The sequence below is a fragment of the Rhinolophus sinicus genome, chromosome 13 (genome assembly GCF_057876585.1).
Source record: "Rhinolophus sinicus isolate RSI-liver-muscle chromosome 13, RSI-T2T, whole genome shotgun sequence".
Taxonomy (NCBI): Eukaryota; Metazoa; Chordata; class Mammalia; order Chiroptera; family Rhinolophidae; genus Rhinolophus; species Rhinolophus sinicus.
This window is the reverse complement of record NC_142513.1, coordinates 11,990,174-12,001,373: the sequence shown is the minus strand read 5'-3', so window position 1 is coordinate 12,001,373 and position 11,200 is coordinate 11,990,174. Positions and strand designations below refer to the sequence as shown.

Sequence of the window (11,200 nt, the reverse complement as noted above, 5' to 3'; positions counted from 1 at the left end):
TGGGGGACTGTAAAATGTTTGGTGTCTTCCTGCAGGAGGTAGAGGGATCCATGGACAGACAGATGCCAGACCCATTCAGGGTCAGTCTTCCTCCCCCTACCACAGCTCCCAACGTAGGGTGGGTGGTGGGGTGCAGGGAGCTGATGATAAACCTGTGGCTCATGGTCAGGCAGCCATGGTACAAGCCGAGATGGTGCAAGTGGTCTCTAGCTCTAGATGCCAGTACCACCCTCCCTCCCTTTGTCACAACCAAAAATGTCTGACTCTTTCCAGCACAGCGGGCACTAGGACCCTGCGCGGCGTGGAGTCCGGGGGGCGGCGGGCGAGATCAGCTCTCTCTGTCTCCTAGAGCCGGGCTGCGGCCACTTGTGTGATCCCGGCCGTACCGCCGTCGCCCGGGTCCTTTCCTCACCATGAGCCGTAGGTTCACTGTCACCTCGCTGCCACCCGCGGGGCTCGCCGGGACCCCTGATCGAGAGTCCCACCGGCGTTCAGCCGGTAATATCCGCCATCCCTCTGGGGAAGACGCCAAAGGTAGAGGCCGCAAGGGGCGGGGCCTGTCGGGGTGGGGCGGGGCAAGAGAAGGGCGGGGCCACGGTGGGCGGGTCTTCTGTTGGAAGGGGCGGGGCGTTCCAGCTGAGGGCCAGCTAGGGGCGTGGAGCTGAGACCTGGGGGGGGCAGGAGGGAAGAGGGATGGGAAATTGTGAAGGGAGGGGCCAAATTCGAAGTGGGCGGGGACAAGGGAAGAAATTAGGGCCAGAGGCGAAGGGGCGGTCTTGTGATGGAGGGGATAGTGTCCAGGGTGGTGGGCTGTAGGGTACTGAAGGGGCGGTGTCATCTAGGGTAGGAGGCAGGACCAGAGGGGAGAAGGTGCAACCAGGGAATGGGGAGGGCGATGTGATTAAGGGGTGGGTCTAGAGCCAGTGGGAGGAAGCAGGACTAGCTGGGTTTGGGGGCAGAAAAGGGACGGACCAGAGGGGAAGGGATTGGGCCAGGAGAATAGGGGTAGGGTCAGGCTGTGGGTAGGGTTGATGTTGGGAGGGAAAATGAGTCCCGGTCGGTGAGGCAGGTGCTGGGTCAGTCGGTCACTGGTGCCTGGCTCATCCTCCAACCCTCGGTCTCCCTAGAGGCGTTGCGGACAGCGCCGGGGATCCCGGGAAGGAGATGGGGAAAAGAGAAGATAGTTTAGACGCCCGGCAGCTAGACCTTTGGAGGATCCTGTGGGGACTCCAGTCACGACCCTCACTGAGGACCCACTTAGCTCTCTCTGCTCCATGTTCAGAAAGGCTTGGTGGAGCCAGTTCAGGAGGAATTGAGAACGTCTTCCTCGAGGGCCCAGTGCAGTGGTCTTGTAAGGGAAGTTACACGCAGGGTACCGAAGAGAGAGGAGGGGCAGAATTCTTTAAGCCTTCAGTGAAGAATTAGCATCCTGGATGCACACACAATCTTCTCCGTAGGGGGCACTTGTCAGGGGTCCCTTCCCTCCCTGGCTCTGTGTCCCTCAGGTCTGGAAAGAACGTGGCGAATCGGCCTGGAGTGGCCCCCGCGCCGGGAGGAGAAAGAGCCTCCCCGGGCCGCCAGGGGTCGCTGCTGAGCCGCAGGTGAGCTCACCCTGACTCCAGCAAAACTTAAGCACCAAAATCGCTCGAGGGGCCCTTTGGGGGTTTCTTTGGCGAACTCCCTCATTGTATAGATGACCAAACGGAGGTCTAGATTTCCACAGGGCTCCAGCCCGTGAACCAACCACGCTTCCTGGATGTGGCCACTCGGATTTCTTGAGTTTCTTCCACTGTTCATCTTTCCCATAATCTGTCAGCCCCTTTCTCATTTTCATGAATGCCCTTACCATCCTTCCAGATTAAAAAACCAGAACTCCAGGAGCCGTTCTCAATGCCTCCTTTTCTCTTCCCACTGAGGGGGTCCTCACGTCATGACCACTCCCCCTCCAAACCTGTCACCGTCACCCTGGTCCAAACCTCCATCATCTGTCACTTGCCCACAACCACAGCCCCCTCACTCATTTACGCGTGCTAATCCTATGCTAACCACCCTCCACACAAGCTCCCAACTGCTTGTAGGATAAAGGCCAAACCCTTTAGTCTGTCATTCAAACTTTTCCTCATGGGCTCCTGGTATATCTGTGGGCGTTCATCTCCCCACCTTCAGTAGCCAGGGAAACTCCTACTCATTCTGTAAGTTATAGCTCATTTAACCTCTTCTGAAAACGTTTTTCGCTTTCCTTCACTCCCAGGCAGAGGCAGTCACTCCTCTTTTGCCCACCCACTGCACCATTAGAGCACATGTCTCAATGGATGAAAGTTATGTACTTTCATGTCTCCTGCATCTCAAGGGCAGGGACCATATCCTTTTCTAAAAATTTAGTTTTTGTTACTGTAATTTAATTTATTTATTTACTTTTAATTAAAGTATTATTGACATACAATATTATGTTAATATCAGGTGTACAACATAACGATTTGTCATTTATATACCTTACAAAGTATCTCCATAAGTCTAGTAACCATCTGTCACCATACAAAGTTATTATGATATTATCGACTATATTCCCTATGTTGTACATTACATCCCCATGACTTATTTATTTTGTAACTGGAAGTTTGTACCTCTGAATTCCCTTCCCTTTTTTTTTTTTTTTTTTTATCCTATGCTTCCATCCCTCTCCCCTCTGGTAACCATTGATTTGTTCTCTGTATTTGAGTCTGTTTTGGTCTTGTTTTGTTTGTTCATTTGTTTTTTTGTGTGTTTTTTTTTTTGGATTTCACATATAAGTGAAATCATATGGTATTTATCTTTGGGACTTATTTCAATTAGCATAATACCCTGTAGGTCCATCCCCGTTGTCACAAGTGGCAAGATTTCATTCTTTTTTTAATGGCTGAATAGAGACTATATCCTTTTATCTTTGTGTTCCAAGTTCTAAGCCCACAGCCTGGCACTTAGCAGCGGCTTAATGCTCATCAGATGAGAGGGGAAGTGGCTATAGGCTCCTGCTTCTCCTACCCCTGCCATCTCTCCTCTCAATCCCCACTCCCTGGCCTGAGAATAGCTCTCTCTCTCTCTCTCTCTCTCTCTCTCTCTCTCTCATCTCGGCTTTCAGTTTGGGGTGTACAGGTATGTGCGCAAACTGGATGTGAATCTGGAAAGCTGCATGCCTGTGGCAGAGGCAGCGTGTGTGTGTGTGAGTGTGTGTGTGTGTGTGTGTGTGTCTTTCTGTGTCTTGCGTAAGAAGAATCCCATGCCAGCTCTGATGACCCGTGGGGTGGTCAGTGAGTCACTGCTTATGTGTGTCGCTGTATGCCAGTGTGCTCACAGGCATGTTGATGATGTGTGTATTTCTGTGTCTGTCTGTAGGCTGGATACCTGTGTGCTGCGTTTATTGGAAATTCCATCTTGAGAATGATTTGGGTGGCTTTTAACCTTTTAGGCCCTAAGACAGTCTCCAGTACCTCGTCCTTGGTAGGTCACTGCTTGAGGAACTGGACACGGGCTCCCCAAGGGAACCAAACATCTGATGGTATCTCTCCCACAGCTATTCTTGTATCAGCCCTCTGGGCCCAGGGAAGTACTCTGCCCACCTCTTGTCCTCACCCAGGCCCACAGGGAGAGAAGGCAGCATGTGCAAGGTGGAGGAAGGCTTAGGGGAGGTTATGCAAGTCACTTGCATATGAGCGTTATTTTTCATTCTGGACCAAGGGAGTGGAGTTTGTCCTTGGAGATGCTTCCTGCTTCTAGGGGATCCGCTATAGGTGGGAACATGACTTACAGGGGTGAAAGGAGCAAGTCAGAGGCTGAGCCTTGAATCTACTACTAACCCTGGGCTGCAGTGCCCATGCCTCATCTGTACCATGGGAAGATTGATAGTAACTTGGCTGGATAGAAGTGGACCTGACCAGTTGTGACAACTCTGAGGCATGGGGGCTACTGCCCTGTCCCTTTACACCACTCCCTGCTGTGTCTTCCTCACGGAGGAAGGTAGAGCACTAGAAAGAGCCCTGGGCCTGGGTTAAGACTCGTAGGAGATGGATACATTCCTACAGAATGAGAGGGAGCTAACTGATGCTAGGGGGACAGGGCCACAATATAGCCCATCCGTGCTCTAGCTCAGGCTCTGTGTGGTCTTGAGCACAATGCTTCCTCTCTCTCGGCCTCAGTGCCCTCATCTGCAGTATAAAGGAGCTGAGCAGGAAACTATATGAAGGTCTTTCTAGCCATAAAAATACTAAGATTCTTTCATGATCTAGAAGGGTGAAGTTCCCTTGTTTCAGTTTCTGTCTATAAATTGGGAAAAATTACACTGGTATAAATATCTGATCTAGAGCTCTCTAATCTGTCCAAGGAGTTCTCCAGTCACACCCTCCTCAAGCCAGAGCTCAGAGTCTCACTGCCCAGTACCTCAGCCCAAGGTGAGCCCTGGGAATCTCCATGGCAACAAACTGGTTATGAACGGGGCTGCAGTTGCTATGGTGATGGGCTCCTCTCTCTCTCTCTCTCTCTCTCTCTCTCTCTCTCTCCCCTCTCTCTCTCTCTTTCTCTCTCTTTCATCCCCCTCATCTCCCCTTCCCTCTTCTCAGTGAATGAGAACGAACTGCGGGCCCCAGCTCTCCAGGTGAGGTGGGGGTGGTGGATGGATACAGTGAGCAGGGGGTCCAGATTGAAAAGAGGGAAGGTGGACTGAATCTGTAGGGGGATGGGGGGCTGTTGGGGTGCCATTGTCATGGTGACGGGGCTGCAGCCTGTTAATTAAGCCCCTGGTTGCCACGGAGACGATAGTGGTTGACGTGCTCTGCGGCGAGCCCCGTGTATGGGATGTGCTATGTGCTGGACTCATCAATTCACTGCAAGGGTTTTGGGCCTGGAGGATGGGGCATGCAGGTGGGGGAGAGAGGAGTGAAGGAGGGAGTTCAGGGCCTTGGCTCCGTGAAGTCAAACCTGGGGGTGGGTGGGTTAGGTCATGGAGTAATGATATGGAGATAAGACGGATAGGAATTGAGTCACTGGGAGGGAAACTACGTCTGCCTCTCATGGAAAGAAGACCCAGTCAGGTGGCTCCATCTTGCTCCAAACAGCCCCTCATTCTGGTTCAGTGGATGGAGCCCCGGGCTGGAAGTCAGGGAGCTGGATTCTAGTCCCCAGTCTGCCACAAGTTCACCCCATGAAGAAAATTTGCACCTTTCCATTTCTAGACTCCAACTTCTCCATAAATGGGGAGTGGTGAAAAATAATTTATAAAGTTTCTTCCAGTTCCCAAATCCAGATATGTAGGAGGCAGGTCCTCTGACCTTTCTTTCTCTCTGAGAAGGTGTAAAGTAGGAACAGGGGTCAGTGTTAGAGACTCAGAGTTCAGAAATAAGACCCTGCTCAGCTCTGCCTCTTGTGTTGCTTTTAAGAGAGGGTTCCCCTAGCCCTAGATCTTCCTAGGACTCTGGGTGGGGATAGGATGCTGGGCTGGGGCTCAGAGCTGAGGGACACCTCATTGGTGACATTACTGGCCCCGTCCAGGCTGGCAATGCAGGACGTGCCTGCAATGGGTTTTCTCGAAGCCTCACTGCAGAGTGTTGGCCTGAGGCCAGAATAGGGACCAGTCTCCCTGAGAGGTGGGGGCTGTGAATTGAAGGGTTGGGGCCTCCCTTTGGGGCTGTGTCCTCATTTCCTGGGCTCCTGAGAAGGGCTCCATGGCATTAGTTTGAGATAAATGTAGAGAGCACTAGGAATTTTCAGAGAGGGAAGAAGTCCCATGGATTATGCAGCCTAACCCTTTCATTTTACAGATGGAGATGCTGAATCTCCAGGAGAGGACCTCAGTCTTGCCCAGGGATATGCAGAGTTTTGGGGCAGAGGACAGGATGGAACCATTATCTCCCGAATCCCAGATGCCTCGTGAGATAGTAACTTTCATGCAGGTGGACAGATGGTATACCCAGGGGAAGAAGAGTCACCTGTACTCCCTTGGGATCTAGGTTTCCCTCATGGCTGGACTCAGTCCCTGAATGGCCAGGGCTCTAGGCCACAAATGAAGGAAAATACCCCCAGGAGAACATCCAAGACCTGAGATTGCTGAAAAAAAAAATCTCAGAATTTAATATATTTCACAACATTTCCCAGGCAAGCATAGTACCTTTTTCACTATGTTACCTGTCCCTATAGAGTAGTGGAAAACCGTAATGCTGCTGCTGCTGCTGCTGGTATGTGTGTAGTGTAGTGCTTACAAGTTCTTAAACACTGGCCTACCCACCTGTTATCCTTTTAACCTCTGTCACCAATCCAAATTCATCTCACTTTTGTGTGTGTGCTTTTCTCTCTGGGAAAGCCAAGACCAATTTTCACACCTGTTGGAATAGCTAACTCTCCAACCCTAGTGTTCTTCCAGCGTCCACAGAACTCAGTGGCAGTGATACCTTATCGGTATCAGAGGCCATTTTCAGTCAGTTGCTGAGGACTCCGTGTTTGACTCAATTTGAAGCCACTGACAAATATGTAGAGGGAAAACCGAGCTGCGGGTCCTGTCCATGGTTCTGAAAAGTCACATCCAGTCATATGGATGGCTTTTTAGGACCCTTAAAAGGTCTTCTGGGGGGCAGCCGATTAGCTCAGTTGGTCAGAGCGCGGTGCTCTTAACAACAAGGTTTCCAGTTCGATCCCCACATGGGCCACTGTGAGCTGCACCCTCCACAACTAGATTGAAACAACTACTTGACTTGGAGCTGATGGGTCCTGGAAAAACACACTTAAAATAAATAAAAGTTGTTTTTTTTTAATTAAAAAAGGTCTTCTGGGCCCACCTTCAGTTGCAAGCCTATAGGCCACTCAAGTGTGGCACCTCTGAAGCCTGAGCACAAGAAAAGGGAGATAACACATCTCAGACCCAGTCCCTGTTCCTTTTTTAGTAGCCAAGAATCAGAGGTGCTGAGCAGTGTGGATATGGCCGCATCCTGTCGCTGCTGTTGGAGCCAGGGCCAGTATTAAAAGAAGTTATATTGATGAGCAGAGTCCTAACCTATGGAATAAAGAGACCTGGGTCTTAGTCCAAGTTCTGCCATTCACGGGCATTGTGTCCACAAGCAGTCATTTATTTCTCATCTTTGGGCCTTAACTTTCTCATCTGTAAAATGAAAGTTGTGCATTAGATAAGATGATCGATGCCATCCTTTGCACCCCTGGAACTGGAACTCCTGGAATTTACAGGGCTAGCGTTGGGGGCTAGGGCGAGTCTGAGAATAATTTCCCTTTAATCCATTATCACCCTGTGATGTTTAGATCTTCCAGAGACAAAGGGTCCAAACCTCTTATGCTGCTCCCTGAGCTGTCTCCTGCTAACTCCAGCCTGGATTCTAGAAGTGCTGAGGGGGTCCCAGGAAAAGCTTCTGGGGGGACCTGTATCAGGGGAGCGGGAGGAACACAGACAGCATGTCAGCTCTGGAATCCTCAGAAAGCAATCCTGGATTAGGGGATTAGACACTCCTGTCCCTGGGGAAAATCTGGTCCCAAACTGACAGGCGGCCTCATTCGCCCCTCCCCCACTCTGTCCCTGGCTTGCCTCAGACTGGCCTGCCTTCCCTAGAGGCTGCACCATCCCTGGTGGGGAGTCAGCGCTCCCTGGAACCTCGCTGCTGCCTTTTCTCCTCTACACCATGTCTCCTTCCCAGGGTCATTCCACAGTCAGAGGGTCTCTGTTTGTGGACTCCAGGGGTTTGTGTTGGAGGTGGATACTAGGACTCTTGTCAGTCTACGCACAAAGAGAGGGTTCACTGCGACTTCTCAGGCTGCACTCCTCCCATTTGAAGACTGGCTGAGCCAGACAGTTCAGCCCAGTGATCCTGAACCATCCTGGGGGCAGCGCAGTGCTTCAGTTAAGGGCTCTGGCCTCTACACGCCCCTAGCTTCAGCCTCTTGAACAGCGATATGGGAGAGGGTCTGGTTCCCCGGTCTTCAGGGCTGCCCTCTCCTGCTTTGCAGACAGGCTCCCTGGGGACCCATATTCTATGGCGCTCCACCCCGGCTGGCTCAGTTCTCCTCATCTTCCCCTTAGGGGGTCACCCCAGACCCCCAGCTAGGCAGCCGCTGCGGGGCCGCCTCCCCGTGGCCGCGACCTAGTTCCCTGCCGTTATTTTTAGGGCGCGGGATGGCACCTGCCCACGTGCTGGCCCCGCCTGCGTGGGAGAGTGGGGGGCGGGAGGCGCTGCGTCTCCTCAAGGGAGGCAAGGCCCTGGTCTCCCGCAGCACCCCCTCTATCCCACCCGTGCAAGTCCTCAGTTCAGTGCGAGGGGGCCGCCAGGCGCACTCGGCCCGCCCCACCTCCCCTCTTTTTCCTCCCTTCCGCGCTCCCCCTCCAAAACCCCGCCGGTGGCTCACGCCTCCTGCATACGGGATGAGGTGAGCAGCGCCGCCGCTGAGAGGGGGCGCGCGCGGGTGTGAGCGTGTGTCCGTGTGCGAGTGTGTGTGCGCCGGGCGGGCGGGCACTGCAGCTTCTTCCTCCGTGGAGCAGAGAGCTAGAGAGAGCAAGAGAGCGGAGAAGGCGGGCAGAGGGGCGCGGGCGAGGCGGCGCAGCCATCCGGGCCCGGCCGCGGCTCTGCCACCATGCTAAACAACCTGACGGACGGCGAGGACGGCGATGGGGGAGCCAACCCCGGTGAGCAGCGGTCCGGGGGCGGCGAGGAGAGGAGGCAGCTCTGGGGTTAGAGGCAGAGCGGGGGCCGCCTCCTTCAGGGAAGAGGCTGGGATTGACCGGGGCGGTGGGCTCCCTCCGCGGCCTGGAGCCTTGCTCCATTGGAATGCGCCAGGCGCTGTCCGAGGTGCTGGAATGCTCCGCGCCCGGGGCAGGGCTTGGGGGCCGCGAGGTTACAGTACCCACAGCCCGGGGTGCAGACGTGGGTTAACCAAGCGGAGGAGGCGGTGGGAAGGGATGGAAGAGCTAGAATGGGCTGACGTGGAGCTCGACGGGCGGAAGGAGGGCTTCTTTCCCAGAGAAGGGACCCCGGCGTCCTGGCACAGAGCGTTGACCCGCGGTTGGGGGTGGGGTGGGGGGGCGCAGTCTGCTGCAGTCCCTCGCTCTGAGACTTCCAGCTGAAATGTGGGGGGAAGGTGCCTGTGAGGAGTTGGAGCCATATGACGGCCCCCGTCCGGGCTGCGGTGTCTCCTTAAGAGGACACTTGGTGCAATACGGGCCCCCTCCCCCAAAGCTGCCCGAGGTCCGACCTCAGACTGAAGCGTACCTCCCCCGGAGATTTTCAGCTCTACTTTGCGGAATCTCCCTCTCCTCGCGTCCCCGTGGGTTTCTATTCAGGACAGGAAGCAAGATCACCCTCCTTTCTTCCCTCTTTCCCCTTTCTTTTCGTACCCTGGGATGGCAGTGAGGTTTCCAGGGCGGGGCAAGAGGGAGTCTTTCTAGTCAGCTCTGCTGGCTTTCCCAGTAAGGCCTCAGAAATGGGGTTCCAGCTGCTGAATCCCCGGCGCCGCGGCGCGGGCACTGCGGACGCGCTGCGGTGGGTGCGGAGACTCGCTAGGAGCCCAGGGGCTTGGAGCAAGTCCTTCCGCTGCTCTGGCTCTCCCCCGCCCTCCTCCGCGGTTTCCCTGCTCCGAGGTCTTCGGGGGCCAGCCACCACCTCCGGCTCCCAGGCCCCTCGCCGCCCCCCAGCGGTCTCAGCCATCCATCACGGCTGTCAGCCGCCCCCACCCCCCACCCTCCAGCGGCGCTGCGTCCCTTGCGCACTAGCGCGCCTCCCGCACCCGCTGTCTGCGTTCCCTGCCTTCAAACGCTCCCCTGGGCATTGCTTGACCCTCTGAGCCGAAACTCCTGCAGACCTCCCCAGAGGATGGCCGAAAGTTCCTAAGGGCTGAAAGACGGGGGGGGGGGGGGGTGTCTTCCAGGGACTGGAAGACTTGACTTGAAGTCCTCCGGACCCTGGGTCCCAGTCAGAGCCAAGTGGCCGCTTGGGAAGGCTGTGGACACCAGGGTCCCCGATACTTTGTCTGAGATCCCCCTCTTCCTCCCCGGGGTTGAGTGATATAGAGGGTCTTAACTACGGGCTGGTCATCTCATCTATCTCCCCAGTGACACTGGGGTTGCCTCATTCCGAAGCTGCCCCCCTCCCTAGCAGGCTTAGGCTGCAGGGGAAGGGGATTTGGCTAAGTGGAGTCTGCGGCAGCACTAGGCATCCCAATACCGTGCCCAGGGAACGATGGGGGTCATTTCCACCTGGAATCCCCTTTACATGCCTCTACTCTGGAGACGGGGGCTTCATCTGAGAGATCATCTCTCTGCTCTCCCAGACAAGGGGTATAGTCCCATCTCTTAGCCCCTGCCTTCTCTACCCTGACGTTGGTGACTTGCTGGGCCTTGGACTTTCCAGGGGGTCTCAGGAGGCCTAGAAAAGAGGCATCTAAGTGTCTGAAGAAGTCGAACTAGGAATTCCCTTTAGTTCTACCCCCTGCCCATTAGTTTCTAGACTCTGAGTGTAGTGTGCCCATCTGGAGACCTTTTCTCTCTATATATAGTGGCCAGAACCTGGACCAGGTGTTTTGGGTCCCAGAGAGAGAAGGCCTCCCAGTGGCAACTGGAGATAGTGGTTGGGGGCTTTAAGGACCTGCTGGGCTTGAGGGAAGAGGGCCCATGTGACGAGCGCTCTTAGCATTTCTCATCCTAAATTCTTGGGGGTGTGGTGGTGGGGAGCTGGCTGCTCACCTCAGGGAGCTGGGAATGGCTCTAGTGAGAGGGCCCTCTGGACTAAAGAATCCAAGGATATTATCTCTGGCCCCCAGGTCTCCTTTCCTCTTGAGGTCTGACGCCCTCCCCCAGTACCCCAACCTGGCTTGGGGATTCCCCTAGGCCTGGCCCCAGGCCCCCTGGGGGGAAGGATCCTTAGCCCATGCTGCTCGCCTGTTTCCTTCCCGGGAGTTCTGGCCGCCGCAGCTTAATTGAAAGCCGATTCGGGCTGAGAGCTCCCTAGGGGCGGGGGAGGGGGCGGGGGCGGAGAGGGCTCAGCCTCCGTCTGGCCCTGCCTCTCTTGCGCGCGCCACTCGGCGCTCCCTCATCTTCCTGACTCTTGGCTCTGGGGAATCAGGGCGAGTTCCCCCTCCGCAGTCCTGCACCTTTGAGGACTCAGGAAGCTCACCCCCCGGCTCCCCGCCCTTCCCCAACCAGTGCGCCTAGTGTTCCAGCAAGGGAACGAAATCAGCCCCAGCA

The 11,200-nt window shown here is 55.1% G+C and overlaps 1 protein-coding gene and 1 long non-coding RNA gene across 3 annotated transcripts in view; one reads left to right on the top strand and one right to left on the bottom strand.

The window, feature by feature from the left end:
• Positions 1-373: 373 nt before the first annotated feature.
• Positions 374-11,200, top strand: part of SLC12A5 (solute carrier family 12 member 5) — a 36,724-nt gene continuing 25,897 nt past the window's right edge. The window contains exon 1 of one of the 2 annotated variants that reach the window (XM_074317869.2): positions 374-534. In XM_074317869.2, the coding sequence (XP_074173970.1) occupies positions 414-534 (121 nt within the window). In that variant the 5' untranslated portion in view covers positions 374-413. Of the gene's footprint in view, positions 535-8,516; positions 8,648-11,200 lie in introns of those variants that run through there. The other variant, XM_074317870.2, reaches the window with a different exon arrangement.
• LOC148756016 (uncharacterized) lies at positions 6,841-9,813 on the bottom strand. The gene is made up of 3 exons (XR_016018161.1): positions 9,231-9,813; positions 8,384-9,081; positions 6,841-7,392 (listed from the first exon to the last, which is right to left on the bottom strand). It is a non-coding gene; the product is annotated as an uncharacterized LOC148756016 (long non-coding RNA).